The sequence below is a fragment of the Cetorhinus maximus genome, chromosome 3 (assembly GCF_964194155.1).
Source record: "Cetorhinus maximus chromosome 3, sCetMax3.hap1.1, whole genome shotgun sequence".
NCBI classification, from domain to species: Eukaryota; Metazoa; Chordata; class Chondrichthyes; order Lamniformes; family Cetorhinidae; genus Cetorhinus; species Cetorhinus maximus.
The window spans coordinates 60,273,717-60,294,287 of NC_135881.1; the positions used below are offsets into that span (position 1 = coordinate 60,273,717).

Genomic DNA, 20,571 nt, shown 5'->3' on the forward strand with positions numbered 1-20,571 from the left:
CTTCAGAGTTCTACCCTTTATTTTTTATTGTCTCTCCATGTTCTTCCCACTAAAATGAGCCACTTTACATTTCTCTGCATTGAATTTCATCTGCCACTTGACCATCCATTCCACCAATCCTCCATCTACTTTTGAAAAGTGAGGGACACAGTGGCATAGTGGGGTAATGTCACTGGACTATTAATCCAGAAGGCCAGGTTAATGCTCTGGGGAGATAGGTTCAAACCCCACCATAGCAGCTGGTGAAATTTAAATTCAATTAATAAAAAATCTGGAATTGAAAACTAGTGCTGTTGTAAAAACTCATCTGGTTCACTAATTCCCTTTAGGGAAGGAACTCTGCCATCCTCACCAGGTTTGGCTTACGTGTGACTCCAGACCCATAGCAATGTGGTTGACTTTGAACTGGTGTAGCAAACCATTCAGTTCAAGGGCAATTAGGGATGGGCAATAAATGCTGGCTTTGCCAGCGATGCCCACATGCCACGAAAGAATAAATTTTTAAAAACTGTCCTCCTCACCGTTCACAATGTTTCCAAGTTTTGCATCATCCACAAGTTTTGAAATTGTGCTCAATACACAATGCTCTAGGTCGTTAATATATATCAGGAAAAGCAAAGGTCCCAACCCAACCCCTGCAGAACCCCATTACAAACCTTCCTCCAGTCCAAAAACATGCATTACTCTCTGTTCCCTGTCACTCAGCTAATTCCATTTCCATCGTTACTGTCCCTTTTCTCACACTCATAACTCTCTGCTTTCTCTCACTGCAGCGAAGAGAGCTCACAACCAGAGAACCAGGGGTGGGCCTGCAGCCATATCCACCCTGACGGCAGTGGAAGAGGAAGCACTTGGGAGCAGTACGGTGACTTAAATCATGGCTGTTGGCAATGGAGAAATGGGGATGGCTCAGAGGCATAGTGACAGCATTAGATGAATGCACTGCCTCTTGGCATTTAACTGTCACTCATGTTGAATTGATATTACCAACATATTAAATGTCATGATTTTGAATTTTGAACTCTTTTTTTCTTCTTTATTCTTTCACAGGATGTGAGCATTGCTGGCAAGGCCAGCATTTGTTACTCACCCCTGATTGCCCTTGAGTCAACTGGCTTCCTACACCATTTCAGGGGGCAGTTAAGAGTCAACCACATTGCTGTGGGTCTGGTGTGAGATGTCGGCCAAGTCGGGGGGGGGTGGCATCTATCCTTCTCTAAAGGGCATTAGTGAACCAAATGGGTTTTTACATCAATTGACAATGGTTTCATGGTCACCATTACTGAGACTATCCTTTCAATTCCAGATTATTAATTGAATTTAAATTCCACCAATTGCCGTAATGGGATTTGAACCCATGTGCTCAGAGCATTAGCCTTGGACTCTGGTTTACTAGTCCAGTGACATTACCACGACATCACCATCTCCCACTTATTTCACCTGCCTTCAGCACCAACTTACGTATTTCATCTCCCACAGGTGCATCATAGGTCCTAATGGAGGAGGTGAGCAAGGAGCCTGAGCAGTCCTCAGAGAAGGACCAGCAATCTGAGAATGCACTGTCAAGCTGCACTCTTCATAAGCACAAAAACACTCAACTTGATGGGTGCAGCATTACAGAGATAAGGTAGCAAATGATGAAGAGCACAGAGTAGACAGGGGCAGCAGTGATGACGAGTCACCATTAGATAGTACAGGACACTCCAAGCTCTGCTCAGCTGGGCACAGATACTGAGCCTCAGGCTCAGCACTGGGAAGGGTATTTCTGAAGGATCAATGGGAAATATGTGTGCTCCTGCCAGTATTTCCAGAGGTACTGCACATCCTTGGAGAGAGATCAGAGGAGTCCATTTCTAGCATGAGTGCCATTATGTCTTAGGTATTTGCACTGATGTCCACCTCCATGGAAAGAGTGGCCAGCCTCATGGAGAGTCAGATACAGCAGTCCACCGAGTTCATGATGGCACTGACCACTGGCTACTGGCCAGGACACACTGGCTACCAGTTTATAGAGGAGTGAACAAAGCATCACCTTGATGGCTGAGCACCATACTGATATGTAGCAAAGTGGTCTGCAGCTCTCTGCTAGCAGAGGCATGCAGGAGGGTTATGAATGGGAAGGTGGAGAAAGAGCACATGAAGTGGGGACTTTTCTTGTGGAGCTCCCACCTTCATCCCTTGGCACCACACCCCACCCTTACCACAGCTATCTTTCTCCGATGGAGGCCCGCACACTGCTTTCTGTCCGATGGCCGAGTCTGTTCCAGCACAGATGTGTAGCTAGGACAGTCTTTGTTGAGGCCCTCATGGGCTCCAAAACCCAGAGGATGTCTGCCCTTTCTCAAAGCAAGGGAACAAGCAGCCTGCCATTAGCTCTGCTGAAACCACAGGGTGGCTTTGCATAGAAAGGATAGGATGTGAGAGAGGAAGACTTTATAGTTGCACAAGTGCTTGTATCTATGCAAATGTTGAGCAGAATTTAATGCCCTCACCCGAGGCAGATTTAATGCTCTACCTGCCTCGCCGCCAATTGAGGCAACTAAGCCCCACTTAAGGGCCTCATCCTGCTGCTGCTGGTATTCACACAGTGGCAGATTGGCATGGCATGACTTGCCATGCGGGAAGCCCGAAAAGCAAATCCTGTCAGGGTTGCTTGGGCTCCTGGGGATCCCTCATTCAAAGGCACTTGGTGTCTGATTGAGGGGGGAAAGGTGGGGAGGGGCCAGCTTAGAGCCACTCACCCACCCTAGCTACCGACTCCCCCCCTCCCTCGCAACATCCATCCCGCGAACTCCTTCCCACCATAATTCACCTATGCTTGAGTCCATCAGCTACCATCAGCAGCCACCACCTCCCAAGTGGTGCGGCCGAGAAATGAAGGGGCTGGCAGCTCTTAGCAGGCAGAGCTTTCGTCCCTGGGGTCCTTGATCCAGGGGAGGGCCACCCGCAGCCTAGTTAAGTGTATGATTGACACTTAATTTGGTGGGCCTGCCCGAAAAAAGGCAGCACAGAGGTCTCGCTGGCTCTCCAGCAAGTGAATGATACCCCCGTTGCCCCATTAAATACTGCATAATGTTTAATTTGTGAAATAGTAAATGAGGAAAGTTTTTTTTATATCTCTTGCCCTCTTTATTGCAGCATTTAGGTTCCTCAATGGGCAAAACGTTTGGCACATCCATATTAGAGGCTGTGCGTGCGCTTGTGATGGAGCAGTTTGTGATTGTGGGAATGCTTTGTGCAGGGTGGGGGTGGGGAGGCCAGGCCTTCACAGTTACAGTTTCAAATGGCTTTAGGCTGTTTGTTATCTGAACTGTGTCTCTATGAGGCCGTTTTGTGAGCTTCTCTGGCAGCCAGATGTGCGGCTGCAGCTGCCCTGATCACAGTATGCTCCTCTTCCTCCAGTTCCTCTTTCTCCTGATGATGAGTGGTCTGCAGCCTCCTCCTCCTGCAGATTCATTCCTTCCTGCAGCGGCATGTTGTGCAAGGCATAGCAGGCCACCACTATCCTGGATCCCCTTACTGCAGGAATCTGAAAGGCACCCCAGATCTGCCAAGGCAGCTGAATCTTATTTTTAGCAAGTCAATGATTAGCTCAATGTGGCTCCTGTTGTGCCTCTCCTCGGCATCATTAGCAAGGCTATTGACAGTGTCATCAGGCTGTAGACTACCCACTCGATCTACTCAGAGGTAGATTGACTGGCATAGGATGTAGGAATCATGGCAGCTTCCAGGAAATCTTGCACACACATGCCTGATGAACTTACAGTGATCACAAATGAGCTGCACATTGAGGGTGTAGAATCCCTTCTGGTTGGTGAACGCTGCAGGATTATCCAATGGTGCTTTGATTGTCATGTGTGCTGAAGCTGTGGAAATCCAGCCACTGCAGCAAAGACAAGAGCTCTCTGTGTCTGAATGGCCTGAATAATGTCGAAGTGTGCACATTGAGTATCCTTGGCATACATGGCATCTGTGAATTGGGCGATGGGCTGTGGGCTGTAGATTGTGAGATCCTGCAGGTGACCCCAGGCATTGTCTGAAAAGGGCTGGAGGTGAAGGAATTTGGGGCTGTGGTGACCAACGTTTTCTTCCCACACAGCCCACGCACAAGTCAGCCACATTAAGTTACCATGCTTGCACAGCCATGTAAAAAATTCACTCACAGATTAAAAAAAAAATGAGAGCGTACATTAGTGGTGACCTTGATGGCCCCTCTTAGGAGGAGGTCATGTACCAAGAAGCTGAAAATGCCACGAGAGCTTGAGCCTCTGAAGCGCAGTTTCTCAGACACGTTGAGGAAGCTGAAGCTCTGTCTCTAGACCATGTTTGGAGGGTATTATCTCCTTCGAAATGCAGCTCTGTGTCCGTCCGCTCTGCTCTGTGGAGTGGCATATGGGCTATGGAGAAGACAGCAGTTATCGCTGCTCTTACTGTCACTGGTGTTGATGTGGCTGGTTCTCCTGTTCCTCTTCAGAAGATAATGTAAAAGCTGCATAAGCTGCTCCCATTCTGCAGCAATGGTTGAGAGCAGTTATGTTTACATCAAGGTATGTAAGGTCTAAGGTAAGCCAAGTGTTTTCCAAGTGCTGAGAGTATAAGCCTTTCCTATAGGCAGGGCTTCCACTGCTCTGTTTCTTATATAAATGTTTTTGAGCATGTCAGTTTCATTGATCAATTCACCTTTTGCACCCTGGTGAGATCTACACAGCTTTGGAAATCAGTACACTGGCTGTTAAAGCCAGAATGGAAGGTTAAATTGCCACTTAATTGCTATATATATAATACCTAGCCTTACACCTGCTAAATGTAGAAGAGAATAGGAATATATTGGGTTCCCCACATGCCATCAGTTTTTGAGGTTTTAACCATTCCCTCCCACACCCTTCTGAACCTGCTCCCCTCCGCCTTAGCAGATAAAATTCTGTCCATAGGGTTTTAGGTGCCACCTGAGGACGTGGGCGCTGCATTACAACAGCAGCATGCTGCAACAATGATGGATCTTGTTCCATGACAGCTGAAGTCTGAGATGGGTCTGCTGCAAACACTGCCTCTCATTTTGCAAGGTAAATTTGGCCCACCATACTTTCTGTCACATGTGCAGGCATCAGAGAGGGGGGTGGCTCGAGGGCATGCATCTGCTGCTTTTCTGAAAGACTGGTCATCCATTAGTATTTCAGCTATGCCATAATACTGGGATCTCTATGGCTACTGATTTATAGAAAAGAACATCTATTGGTTCACTGATGAAGGATGCAATAGGAAGAGAAGCAGATTAGCATCACAAACTTTCCCACTTACCTCCCTGTCTCAACAACCTCTCCAACATTTATAGTGAGTGTTCTTCATAAAGAGGACTAGCTTGGAGATCTAATTTATCATTGGAAAATGTCAGCAGAAAGGGGCGAATTGTGTTTGATTACTATGAAATGCAGTAATATGCAAATCTCAGATGTAATGGGATGCATACCAACAGACAATTACACACCATGCTAGGTTTTTTGTGGCATGAAAATGTGTAAGTATGTGACTGAAGGAACATTTTGAGATGAAGGCTGGGATGTAAAGGACATAGTGATACAGCATGAGCACTCACAAGAAGCAATTCAAACATTTGACAGAATTTGAGAGACCCTGTTAACCTGGTAAGGTCATTAAGCTTTTTCCAGCTCTGAAATGAGACAACAGGTTAATATGGTTTAAAAAAATCAAGCATTGTTTGTGCCAGGTCTTGATTTGACTGATTGAGTTGATGAACTTTGATGTGGCGATTGAAAGCTGACATTCACCACAGATCACATTTCTGCAAAACGTCGTGCTCAGCTTATGTTTTTCAAATCCAAGAGTGGAATGTGACTCTTCTTGGCTCTAATATCAGAAGCAAATCTAAATACCTTCCTTGTTTTCTGTCCGAACATCGGGAAATTTGTAGCTCGTCAGACTTTTACCTCTGACAAGATCAGTATGGGGTCTTCTTATACTCAGGCTTGTGAACGAAAAGGATAAAAAAGCATATGACCTTCCTCAATGTATTTCTGCTTTCTGGCAAGTGTTGTCATGTAACTTTCGCTAAATCAAGTCTGTGAGCCAATGCAAATACATAGCTGTTTAGAAGGATACGGCACTAGATACTATATCACTGTCTGAGCCAGAATGAAGTCTGTTCTTTTGTTAAAAAAAGCAGTTGGAATGCAAGACTGAGGTATCGGCTTCCTGCTTGAGACTATTCCAATTCACAGAGCCAAACACAGTCATTTCTATTCCTTTCAAGATACACCAATATAACAATAAAAGGCTGCTTGGATACAGACCAAAATGTGTCAACTATTGCATTTCTGTGTTTTTCTGGTGATCAGATGAATCAATGTTATATATAATATCAAAGCATTCCCTCCAGTTTGAGAAGTGGATAAGGTCATTAGCAGCTGTGAAGGAAAGTTTGCATGATAGTGCAACTCATCTATCAGGGCAGAGAAACTCATATTTTGTCAGTAGTATGGTAAACTGTTGCCAAAGTGACCTTATTTTCCTTCTGGTATAGATGCTCAACTGACTTTAGAGGCAGACGATTCCGAATCTTACCTGTTGAACGTTATCAACCCATGACCGGAAAATATGGCATCAACTTTAACATCATCTGTCATAACTCATTGAGAGGAGTGAGTGCATAGGCATATGTGGTTAAAGGTACAAAGTTGAAGATTTTTTTTATTCAGAAGCTGAGCTGTTTATATTTGTGAAAAAAAGAATCGATACATTCTCCAGAATACAATCGCCCACTAGGGAGGAAGACCTTTGGAACAATGATAGAGCATAAAGTGAATTTTTTTCTAAATTCTCCAAATTGAGGAAGATTATTACAAACTAATTATTCTCAAAATGTGATGTTTAAGGACTGCCCAGATGAAGCACAGTGAGGAACGAGGAGAAAAAATATAGTTTGAGAATTTGATGCAGGCCTTTTCAGTATGAGGGTCCAGCCCACTTATCTGTATTTTGAGAGTGAGGTTCCTTCTTCTCTGCTGCCATTGGCTCTTCTCATCAATGCCTTTGTCACCTCCAGACTCAACTATTCCAAAGCTCTCTTGACCAGACTCCTGACCTCCACCCGCCATAAACTTCAGCTCACCCAATATTCTGCTGGCTACATCAAATACCGATTGCCCTTGTCTTACAATGGCTCCAGAGTCCACCTTAAGGCCAGTGTAAACTTCGCACTCATGTGTTCTATTCTTGTATTCCTCCATGGCCTTGGGGTAGATTCTCAGTCAAGATTTAGAAGGGAATTTTGAGTTATGCATGAATTGAACATTATTTACTTATTTCAAGCAGCAAAATCTGTTAGGAACACAGCACATTACTCCTCAGTATTTGCAATACATTGTTAAGTAATCTTTGCATGAAATTACAGAAAATCTTATGGATATTGCAATAATGCTTTTTATTATAACTAAAGCAGACATTAATCACTATAATGTTTACCAGAATCAGTTAATAACCTTTTCAAGCATAGATGATCAAGCTTGATACCTTTCAGGCCACTGTCATTTTAAGGAGCACTAAGACTTTTCCCCTTTCACTTGATTTATATTTTTATTTGAATTTGGTTTGAGATTTTCTACTGCTCTCTGTTAGGATACATTTGACATTTGTGAACTTTGATTAAAGTGCAAACTCAAAGGAACATGATTGTCTGTGTTTTAACTGAGCCACTATTCTCAATCCTTTACTGCTACTAGTTCAATAAGTTGCTTCTCCAGTCTACTACGCTTCCTCCTGCACAGTTATGCCACCTCTTGATTGTCCTCTCTTGGGTACTTTATTCCCCTAACCCCTAGCCCAACCCATCACTATTCCTCAGATTTTCTACTCTTCTTCCACCAGTGCAAGCTGGAATCCCTCTTCAATAAGCTCACAGCTACCCTCTGTGCCTCTCTTGGCATTCTCCAAAGGACACATCAAGACACCATTATGAGCAGTGACCCAAACTGTTCCATTCTCCTGCTTCACTGAATCTCCACTGAGGGCTTACCTCATTTCTGTCCCATGCACACCACCCACTGCCACCTTGGATTCTACCAGTGGATTAAATTACTGTCCCTCTTAATAGCAGGTTAAAATTAAAGATGGTAGGGTGTTAGTTGCTAAGTTACCCTGTTAATCTTAGCTTCTTGTCCACTTGCCCATTTTTTACCATGCTGGTAGGGTTAAAATAACCCCTTCAAAATGACCACTCTCCTCAGCTACTGCCCCTTCCATTAAAAATCATCATAATTATCACTCCTTAAAATAGTCACCCTAGAACACGCTTTCTTTGCAAACTACCACCCCATCTATAACTCTACTTTCCCCTCCAAAAGTTTTGAATATATTGTCATCTCACAAATCAGTGCTGATCTTTCTTGCAAACCCAAATCTTTCTAATCAGGTTTTCATCAATGCCACAGCATCAAAATGGCCTTAACAAAGCACAAATGGCATTCTTTGTCACTGTGACCCTAACTGCAGAGAGTTATCTCTCCTCAATCTTTGTAATCTCTCAGGAGCCTTGAAAGTGGATGATGGGCCATCCTCCTCCAATGCCTTTCCTCTACTGTCCTGCTCAGAGGGATTGCTCTTTCCTGGTTCCATTCTCACCTGTCAGGTTTCAGTGAGAGAAACACCAGTAGTGGCTTCTCTTGCTGCCCACGCACTGTTACCTCCAAAGTCCCCTAGCGCCCCATGCTTAGCCCCACCCCCTTCCTCATTTGCATGCTGGCTTTGGCAACATCATTCGCTGCCAAAGGGTCAGCCTCCACTTCTGCACCAGTGACATAGTGTTTGGCCTTATCACCACATGCCTCAGCCCCTCTATTCTGTATGGTTAGGTTATTTGTCCAACATTCAGTCATGGGTAAGCTTCAATTTCCCTCAGTTAAACAATGTAAAGATTGAAGTTTTTGACTTTGGTTCCCAACAAATGTCCACACCTTCCTCACTGATCCCATTCTCCTTCCTAGCCTTTGTTTCAGACTGAAACAAACTGGTCACAGTCTCAGCATCCTATTTGACACTGAGCGGAGCTTCTGAAATCTTCATTTTCTGTTACAAAGATGGTGTATATGGCTCACCTCCAGCCATATACTTGGATCATCTGCTTCCGAAAGCCGCATTTTCACCTCCAGACTCAACAATTCCAATGCTCTCCTATCCAGCCTCTCACATTCTATGCTCCATAAACATCAGCACATTCCAAAAGCTATCCTACCCACACTAGAACCTGCTCTCCTGTTAGCCCTGTCCTTGCTGACCTATATTAGTTCCCAGTTCTCCAGCACCTAAAATTCTTCATTGTCTTGTTTCTGGCTGGGCCAAAGATCATGAAGTAGGCACTGTATAACATTTAATCAGGAACAAAGTGGTCTCTTGGACTAGTTTTGCCCAGAGGGGTCAGAGTATCTATATAAATGAAAGTTGCTGTCATTTTTTTCTTCACTAGCATAAATGTCTGGGAAGAGTGTCCTGCAGTCAGCATCATGGTGAAGCAGTCTGGGAAGAGTGTCCTGCAGTCAGCATCGCAGTGAAACAGTCTGGGAAGAGTGTCCTGCAGTCAGCATTGTGGTGAAGCAGTCTGGGAAGAGTGTCCTGCAGTCAGTTCTTATTGAAAATAACAAGGGTGACATCACAAGACAGCGTGATACAGCGGCGGAGAGATCAGAACCAGCGCGAGTGTGGGGAAGCTTCAAAAAGTGACATCAGCACAAAGGTGAGAGCTGATTGGTGAGTAGTGGGTAAGTGTTTTTCTTATAATTTTTTCTCCAGTTTTTCTCCAGTTTAAAATAGATTAAGCTGAGCAAATGTGAGAGTTCTAGTTTTTATTTAAAGTACATAAATAATTTAACTTTTTTTTACTGTATTTAACTTAAAGTAAGGGTTTTCTTTTCAACTAGAGGCATGGCAGGGCAGCTCAGTCCTGTGTTATGTACCAACTGCAACACGTGGGAAGCCCTAGACGCTCCTTGCCCTCTGACCGACCTCGTGTGCAGGAAGTGCCATCAGCTGCAGCTACTTGAGCTCCGAGTTTTGGAGCTTGAATGGCAGCTGGAGGCACTGAGGTGCATCCGCAAGGCTGAGAGTTTCATGGGTAGCACGCTTTTAGACATGGTCAACCCACAACTTACGGAAGTGCAGACAGAGAGGGAATGGGTGACCATCAATCTGAAGAAAGGCATCAGGCAGGTAGTCAGGAAATCCCCAGGATGCATCTCGCTCGAGAACCGTTTTTCTGTGTTGGGAAACAGTTCCTTTGGGGAGTGCAGCCACGCTCATGGCACTGTGAGTGGCTCAGCTGCATGGGGGGAAGGAAAAAGGGGAGAGGCAATAGTGGTAGGAGACTCAATAGTAAGGGGAACAGACAGGCATTTCTGCGGCCGTAAACATGACTCCAGGATGGTACATTGCCTCCCTGGTGCCAGGGTCAAGGATGTCACTGAACGGCTACAGGGCATCCTAAAGGTGGAGGGCAAACAGACAGAGATCGTGGTACATATTGGTACCAATGACATAGGTAGAAAGAAGGATGAGGTCCTGCAAGCAGAATTTAGAGAGCTAGGAAGCAGATTAAAAAAACAGGACCTCAAAGGTAGTAATCTCTGGATTACTTCCGGTGCCACGCGTTAGTGAGTATAGAAATAGAAGGTTAGTCCAGATGCATGTGTTGTTGGAGAGATGGTGCAGGAGGGAGGGCTTTAGATTTCTGGGACATTGGAAATGAATACAGGCAAATGGTAGAATTATCAGTGGGGGATCTTTTTGCAGATAGTGAACATAACTCCGTTAGATTCAAGATTGTTATGGAAAAGGACAAGGAAGGGCCAGAAATCAGAGTTCTAAATTGGGGGAAGGCCGATTTTAATAAGATCAGATATGATTTGGCAGCTGTTTTTAGGTAAATCTGCGTCAGAGCAGTGGGACTCATTCAAGAAGGAAATAGGGACAGTACAGGGCCAACAGATTCCAGTAAAGATAAAGGTTGGGACCAACAAATCCAGGGATGTCGAGGGATATACAGGATTGGATAAAGAGAAAAAGGGCAGCTTATGGCAGATACCAAGGGCTCAAAACAGTGGAAGCCATAGAGGAGTATAGAATGTGTAGGGGGGTACTTAAAAAGGAAATTAGGAGAGCAAAAAGGAGATATGAAAAAACATTGGCAGGTAAAATAAAGGAAAATCTGAAGTTATTTTACAAGTGCATTAAGAGTAAGAGGATAACTAGGGAGAGAGTAGGGCTCAGTAAGGACCATAGTGGTGATTTGTGTGCGGAGCCGGAAGACGTAGGTAGGGTTCTAAATGAATACTTTGTGTCGGTGTTCACAAATGAGAGGGACAACTTGGGTATGGAAATCAGGCAGAAGGACTGTGATATAATTAAAGAAATTAGCATAGAAAGGGAGGAGGTTCTAAGTGGTCTGGCAGGCTTAAAGTAGATAAATCTCGAGGCCCGGATGAAATGTATCCCAGGCTGTTGAGTGAGGCAAGGGAGGAGAAAGCCGGGGCGCTGGCAATAATTTTCAATACCTCTCTGGCCACAGGAGAGGTGCCAGAGGACTGGAGAACAGCCAATGTGGTACTATTATTCAAGAAGGGAGGAAGGGAACTACAGGCCAGCCAGTCTAACCTCAGTGGTGGGGAAACTATTGGAAGCAATTCTGAGGTACAGAATTAATCTACACTTGGAGAGGCAGGGATTAATCAAGGACAGTCAGCATGGTTTTGTTATGGGCAAGTAATGTCTGAGCAATATGAGTGAATTTTTCCAAGAGGTGACCAGGTGTGTAGATGAGGGCAATGCATTTGACGTAGTCAACTTGGACTTCAGCATGGCTTTTGACAAGGTCTTGATAACGAAGGTAAGAGCCCATAGGATCCAAGGCAATTTGGCAAATTAGATCCAGAATTGGCTGAGTGACAGGAAGCTGAAGGTGATGGTTGAGGGGTGTTTTTGTGACTGGATGTCCAGTGGAGTTCCACAGGGATCGGTGTTCGGTCCCTTGCTGTTTGTGGTGTATATAAACGATTTAGGCTTGAATGTAGGAGGGTTGATCAGTAAATTTGCGGATGACACAAAAATTGATGGGGTGGTAAATAGTGAAGAGGATAGCCTTAGATTACAGGAGGATATAGATAGGCTGGTCAGATGGGTTGATCAGTAGCAAATGGAATTTAATCTGGATAAGTGCAAGGTGATGCACTTGGGCAGGACAAACAAGGCACGAGAATACACGATGAATGGTAGGACCCTGGGAAGTACTGCGGATCAGAGGGACTTTGGTGTGCATGTCCACTGGTCTCTTAAGGTAGCGGGACAGGTAGATAAGGTGGTTAAGAAGGCATATGGGATACTTGCCTTTATTAGCCGAAGTATATAATATAAGAGCAGGGAGGTTATGCTGGAACTGTATAAACCGCTGGTTAGGCCACAGCTTGAGTATTGCATGCAGTTCTGGAATCCGCATTATGGGAAGGATGTGATTGCACTAGAGAGAGTGCAGAAGAGATTTACAGGGTGTTGCCTGTTCTGGAGAGTTTTAGTTATGAGGAGAGATTGGATAGACTGGGGTTATTTTCCCTGGAGCAGAGGAGATTGAGGGGGGAAAAGATTGAAGTGTATAAAAGTATGAGGGGCATAGATAGGGTAGACAGGAAGGAACTTTTCCCCTTGGTGGAGGGATCAATAACCAGGAGGCATAGATTTAAGGTAAGGGGCAGGAGGTTTAGAGGGGATGTGAGGAATAATTTTTTCACCCAGAGGGTGGTGGGAATCTGGAACTTACTGCCTGAAAAGGTGGTAGAGGCAGAAACCCTCATAACATTTAAGAAGTATTTGGATGTGCACTTGTGATGCCATGGCATACAAGGCTATGGACCTAGTGCTGGAAAATGGGATTAGAGTAGTTAGTTTGACTGGCACAGACTTGATGGGCTGAAGGGCCTTTTTCTGTGCTGTAGACCTCTATGACTCTAAATATAACAGCTCACTTTTAAACACAGGAGAACTTATGGCATGTTAAAACTCAGTAATTGACGAGATCCACTTGTGTTTGAAGTACTCGGCAATCTGAAATGATGTGTCTTTACACTTACTGCACATAGTTAGATACTTTACATTACACAGTGATTTACAGTTTCACACAGGTCTCAGTTCCAACGACTGACCCCCTCAAAGAGTAAAAATGTCAAGCTGCCACAGACTGCAGCTTCCATCAAGCTGCTGGGCTCACTGAATTAGCTGTACAGAAATAAATTTCTATATTGGATCCGAGTAAAAGCAGCATTTCTAAAAAATATAGCTTTAAAAATGAAATCTAGCATTGTGCTTTATTTTTGCCAAACACTTCTATTTCTTCGGGAGTAAAATCACTTGGGTGCAAGTAATCCTTTACTGAGCTTCTTTTTCCGATTCATTCTCTCACAAGCCTATGTTTCATCCTTAAGAAAGGCTCTCAGCAGTGTTTTGTAAGTATGAGGAAACAAAATAACATTTAGATGTACATAATAAATAACAGTTATCCTCTAAACTAATGAGAACTGTAAAATAACTGAACACATGGAGCTAAATTTTCATCTGGGTGTGGAAGCGCATTTCGGTGCATGAATGGACACACAGGCCCAGATTTTCATGGAGTCATGAACATCCGGTGCCTTATCCAAAATGGTGCCAGGAGCCCATACCCAGAAATTTCCAACAGATCCTATTTTTAGCTGGGAGAGGGAAAGGGGGCGGGGTGTGATTTACACATGAGGGAAACCCGAACCCAGCAGGGCCATTTGAAGTTAGCGCTGACCCCACAGAGCATTTTCATCTGGTGGTGTGGAGTTTTGTAAGCCCATTAAAAGTACACCAGGTTTGAGAATTTGTGAAGGAAGTGGAAAGCCTGCTGAGGAGTTGGGAACATTCTGAAAGGTAAATGTAAAGTGTTTTCACACCTTCAAATGTCACCATTAGGTGCTATATTGTAACGTAGAGGTGTTTTTAATGCAGTGTTTCATCACAGGGATCTGTCCTTTAGAAGTAAATTGACCCACCTTGTATATTTGTTCACATGCATTACAGTACTTATCCAATGGAAAGAAAGTAAAACAATGTTACAAAATGTCATGTCAGCCTGTGCTGTCATCTTTTCTGTTGTGGCTTAAATGTCTCTGGCTGATAAACAAAGCCTGGTTTTGACACTTGAAAAAATCCAATCACCTGCTCCCTTACATCGATTGACAGACACTCTACTTTGACACTGAAATGAGCACTTTTGTTCATTCCTTCCCAGGCAGTAGTTCTATTGTCAAAATGGCTGTGTCCACTATCAATGCTTTGCTGAATTTCAAGTGTTAATGGGTTTCAATACAGTAGCTGTTCTAATAATCTCAGAATGAATTACAGATTCAATAAGTTGTAATAATAGATTGTCCCTTTAATGTGATTTCTGGTTTGTTGACAGAAGCTAATAGGATCACAAGTAATACAAAGATTTTTTGCATGGCAGAATGCATTTTTCTTAGTGTCAATGATATGGAGGCTTTTATTAGATGGTAAGAGGTTTTTTTTTTCCTAAGGAATGTAAAATATTTTCCATTGACACAGCATGGAATCCAAGGACTGTACATAAGCATAAAAGCAAAAAAACTGTGGATGCTGGAAGTCCAAAACAAAAACATCTGCGGAGTCATATGGACTCGAAACGTTAACTGTGTTCCTCTCCGCAGATGCTGTCAGACCTGCTGAGTTTTTCCAGGTATTTTTGTTTTTGTTCTGTACATAAGGATACTGGGTGAGTGGCTATGGAGGATACGTAGGGGGCATGGAGATGGCATAAATGATCTGAGCAGTCATGGATTGGCATGGGGAATTGTGAGTGAGGGCTGATAGAGATGAGGGGTGAGGTTTAGGGGGCCTTTAAACACTGTTGGGAGCTGGAATACTGTGTTGGAGAACCCAGGCTAGTCTTCTAACCGGCTCACCTCCACATCCACACTCCTTGCACACTACACTGTGAACCTGACCCTAGTGTGTAAAGACAAAATAGCCTGTGTAATCATACATAGTTCGGGTGTGTAGTTTGCAAGCTGTGGAAGTGTGCAGGTTGGGTTTTCCCAAGCCCAGCAGAAGATTTAGCCCATTGGCTGCACAGTCCATATTTCTCAGCACCGAATTAACAACTTACAGAATATAATTATGGGAATCTTGATGCTGGCTGGATTTTTGGCTCTACTTGCACATTTCTGAGACACGCTAGTTAGACCTAATTGCCTTTTCATGCTCTCAAAAAGTTTTGTTTATTTATGTTACTGTTACCTAATTTGTTGTTTCTGTAATGCACCACTGCTTCTTGATCCATTGTGTCAGAGAAACCACAAGAAGTAATGCTCACCTTGATCTGGTGTTTGTAAATGACCCAAACAACATACGAAAAATGGAAGATATGCCACCCTTGAGGTACAGTGAACACAGAATAAATAAATTCAGTATAATCTGGCATTCAGAACAAGACCAAAGCCCAGGAGCTGGATATATAACTATAAAAGGGCTAATTTCAAAGAAATGAGGAAGCAGCTAATGCACTTGATTGAAGGGGACTGTTCAATAACACCTCAGTAAAGGACATGTGGAATGCTTTTAAAGGTATAATGTTAATCAGACCTAAAATCAGCAAGCTCACAGTAAGCAGACACACCACTAAATGGATTAGTAAATAAATCGAAAGTGAAATGGAGAGGTTAAATGCCTCTACAAATACTCCAGAGAAAGAAAGGGTTCACTCGGGTGAATATGTCAAAAAGGGTGACCGGGGAGCAAAGAAAGACCTGGGAAAAAAGCATAATGGCTGAGCCAAAAGATAACTGTAGGAAATTATTTCATAGTGCTGTGCAGTTGAATTTTGAAGCTCTCTCAAAACTGCCTTAGGTCATATGCTGATCAAAACTTTTCTTTGAAAACGAATTCCACTGTCCCATGGCCCAATTAAACACACCCTTAGTTCAGAGCATCAGGAGGTGGTAATTTTTGTCCAATGAGCCCCAAAGCAAATAGGGTCCAAGATGCCTTCATTGTGTTTGACAAATTTATTAGAGTTTTTTGAGGATGTAACTAGTAGGGTAGATAAAGAGGAACCAGTGGATAAAGTATACTTAGATTTCCAGAAGGCATTCAATAAGGTCCCACACAAAAGGTTAAACACACAAGATCAGGGCTCATGTGGCAGGGGGTTGGGTGGCATGGATTAGCATGGATAGAGTATGGTTAAAGGACAGGAAAAAGAGAGTACGGATAACTGGGACATTTTCAGGTTGGTAGAGTGCAACAAATGGAGTGCCACAAGGATCAGCGCTGGGTCCTCAGCAATTTACAATCCATATTAATGACTTAAATGAACGGGCCAAGAATAATGTATCTAGGTTTGCTAATGATACAAAGCTAGGTGGGAATGCAAGCTGTGGCAAGGGCACAAAGAGGTTGAAAAGAGTTATAACTGGTTATGTGGGCAACAACTTGACAAATGGAGTATGGTGTGGGGAAGTGTGAGGTTATTCACTTTGGTCGTAAGAATAGAAAAGCAGAACCTTTTTATAAAGGCGTTACATTTGTAAATGTTGATGTTCCGGGGGACTTGGTTGCACTCGTACAAGGAACACAGAAAGTTAGCATGCAGGTACAGCAAGCAATTAGGAAGTCAAATGGTCCATTGGCATTTATTGCAAGAGGATTGGAGTACAAGAATAAGGAAGACTTGCTACAGTTGTACAGGGCTTTAGTGAGATCACATCTAGACCCAGTTTTGGTCTCTATATTTAAGGAAGGATATACTTGCATTGGAGGTGGTACGGTGTGATGATTCACTAGATTAGTCACTGGGATGAGAGCATTGTCCTATGATGAGAGGCTGAGTAAACTGGACCTATAATTTCTGGAGTTTAGAAGAATGAGAGGTGATCTCATTGAAACATACAAGTTTCTGAAGGGGCTTGACCGGATGGACATTGGGAAGTTGTTTCCCCTGGCTGGGGAATCTAAAACACAGAGTCATTGGGCAGAATTTTACGACAGCAGGATTTTACGTTCCCGCTGAAGTCAATGGGATTTATAACGGCCCGCCGCATTTTATGGCCCCGTCCCTGCCGAAACGGGGCTGTAAAATTCTGCCCATTGTCTCACGATAAGGTGCCGATCATTTAGGACTGAGATGAGGAGAAATGTTTTTCATTCAAAGGGTTGTGAATCTTTGGAATTCTCTGTCCCTGAGGTTTGTGGATGCTCCATTGTTGAATATATTTAAGGGTGAGATACACAGATTTTTGGTCTCTCAGGGAATCAAGGAGTATGGGGAATGGGCGGGAAAGTAGAGTTGAGGCTGAAGATCAGCCATGATCCTATTGAATGGTGAAGCAATTTTGTCAGGATGTATGGTCTACTCCTGCTCCTCTTTCTTATGTTCTTAACACATCTTTGAAATGATCAAGAACAAGAAAAACATTAGAGTCATCAAGTCCCTTCTATGGCTGGCAGCAGTAGCAGGAATCCCTAACACACAAAAGCATAATTAGTTTAAAAGGAAGCCCTGTCTTTGGTATAGGTCTCTATCTAACAGGTCCTGCATAACTACTGTCAAAAAAGTAGCCCAAGAATCCTATTTGAAAGTGCCACAGAAGTATAGTAAAATAACTATTTCATTTGATTCATGATGATGGGACATGAGAGCTCAAATTTCCATTTTTTTCTTTTCCTACTCTCTCTCTTTCCACTAGTCCCCTTCCCCCACCCAATGCACACCACCTCACTTGAATGCATTGGTCAGAGTTTTGGAGGAAGTGAATGGTGAGGCTCAAGAGCCTCCAGACGTTGGTTACTTAGGCCTCATTATATTGGACTCCGCTATTAAAGAGTTGTGCAATATCGGGGTGTTTTTAGTGTCACAACAGCCATCAGATAAATAGGTCTGTGGATCAGGTCCAGGAGTCCAAGGGTCTGGAAATCAGGAACAATGGTGATTAGATGTGGATGCTAAATGTGGGGTACCTGGTTCCACATTTAGATAAGTAAGTGTAAAAAACTTACCTTGTATGTCGACCCCAAGGTCTAGTTGGCCTGAGTCAACTAATCTTGCAAAGGAGGACTCAAGCAGGTGTTAGCCTCTTTATTTGAATATGCAAAGTATCTAACTCCCGCTTCAAGCATGGGGAAAGGATGATTATTCCTTCTCAATATGGTGGGTGATCTAAACGTGCTTCTTGCCCACCCGCTGAGTAGGCCAGTTAGTGCTTGAATAATAGACGCTACATAACCAAATTTATCGGTCATTAACTCTTACTAGATATGGTTCTGTGGGCTTAAAGACACTCAACTACAATTGGATCTTCTTTTTAGAAATAACAATAACACCAGCAAATTACGTGATTAAATATTGCATGATCAGATGTCAAATCAGGTGATCAGACCTCCAGGAATATGTTTAGCCAGAATTGACAACCCTAGTATAAAAATACCTGAAAGCTATCCTGGGCGAAAACGTTTGAGCTAATTATGCCACTAAATGGTAGGTCATGGATTTTTAGCTGCAATTGCTCTGCACTGCATGTTAGCAATTCAGAGTTTAGATGCTTTACCATGGAGAAAGCAGGATAGAGAATGATCTGGGCTGCCTCTTTTATTGTAGCTGCAGATTAAAGAACTGTGATTACAAATGTCTGAAAGAAGTCAGGTGTAAAAAGAAAAGGAAGATGGTCACTGCAAAGCTGGGCATAGATTCTTGTGGTAACTGAAAAATCTCCTAATTTTTAACCACAAACTTAAAACTTTTTAATGAATAGTTTGAGTGATTATCTTGTGATTTTTGTGCTTTGGAGTACTGTAGAATTTTTCACAAAGACCATTCAACCCTGCATCACATCAGCTAGCTAAACACTTTATTCCATTCAAATGCAGTTACATAATAGAATACACATGTTTGTTGGTCTTGGTTGATAAAGAATCTAGGCAAAAAGATATTCGAACTGTGTCCCCGTGAACAGCATGGAATACACTGTACTTTTATGAAGTAGCATTCACAAGACCAATCATCTTTGTGTTTTTAAGCAATATTTGCCCTTGTGATTGTTCCACAATATAGCAGAAGAGATGAGATCAATAAGTCAGAAGATCCATTAGCAACAAGAGAGCTGCCTTTTATAAATTAAGGTGGAGTGCAGTACACAATAAGTGTTCTCCCAATTGTTGACAAATTTATAGATATGGCAAAAATCTCATAAGTAGTTTGTGCAGAATGAAGCAAACTGTGGACACTTATTAAACTGATGAATATGCAAATTTCTAAACACACAGTGGTAAAACAAACCATTATTAAGATTTATATTGTAATCAGTCAATATTTGCCCTAGTCATTTTGTAATTTGCAATTATGTTGTTTATCATATATTTCATAAATATACTTTTCTAATATCCTTTAGGGAAGGAAATCTGCTGTCCTTACCTGGTCTGGCCATGTGACTCCAGACGCATAGCAATGTGGTTGACTCTTAAATGCCCTCTGAACAAAGGCAATTAGAAATGGGCAATAAATCCTGGCCTAGCCAGCGATGCCCACATGCCATGAACGAATAATAAAAAAAACATGGACCCTTTAAATATGCTGATCCTTGTTCTGCTGCTATCTGACCTTTATGCCACTATTAGCACCTTCTTTAGTCTTTAACAATATCATTATCATTCCCTTTGATTTGTATCCATGACATCTTTGTCAAACCTCTCCTGAGCTCCCAACTATCCCTGACCTTCCATTTTGCTCCACTTGCTCCATCCCTCTTCAGCAGTATAAAATCTATCACATTTTTACCTCTCTTTAGTTCTGAAGAAGAGTCGTACAGACTCGAAATGTTAACTCTGTTTCTCTCTCCACAGATGCAGCCAGAGCTGCTGAGTTTTTCCAGCATTTTCTGTTTCCATTCCTAAATACATTGTTGGTTCTGATATAAGCCGATGTTCTTATGTGTAAACTCTAATCAATCTAACTCGGATCATTTAAAAAGTTTGTCCAAAAATAGGTTTTTATTTTATAGATTATTGTATATAAGTTCATAATTGACTACTTTGTGTATTACCTTTAGGAAGGTTTGAACCCAGAGTCGAGACCGAACTTTCAGCACTGCACTCTGCCCTCTTCCCAGTTGACCAACATGGCAAACTATTTTGGTACAATTAATGTTGCTGCAATTCTGTAAAAAATAAAGGGGTCAATGATAAGAAACTCTACTAAGATGCGGTCTTCACACTGTTCTTCGATTCCTTTTCCCCATGGGTAATCATAAATTTGAGACGAACCTCAAAAGAGGGCCGTTCATGTGATGCTTGTAAAATGTGTTTTTCATTTACATTATCAAAAATAAACAAGGCCTGTAAACATTCTTGTGGTGACTGTCACCCCCCCCCCACCCCCCACTCCAACTTGTTTTACAGTACGCCATTCTGCTGTTTGATGTGGTGAACTGCTACGTGAGTGCACGTAATGACATTGCTGAACACAAATATTTTTCAACCACAGATATTGAT

The 20,571-nt window shown here is 42.9% G+C and overlaps 1 protein-coding gene across 1 annotated transcript in view; it reads right to left on the reverse strand.

Moving 5' to 3' along the window:
* itga8 (integrin, alpha 8) overlaps window positions 1–20,571 on the reverse strand; it is a 277,429-nt gene that overhangs the window by 18,512 nt on the left and 238,346 nt on the right. The window contains exon 27 of the mRNA XM_078538452.1: window positions 20,124–20,237. Coding sequence (XP_078394578.1) covers window positions 20,124–20,237 — 114 coding nt within the window. The remainder of the gene's footprint in view (window positions 1–20,123; window positions 20,238–20,571) is intronic.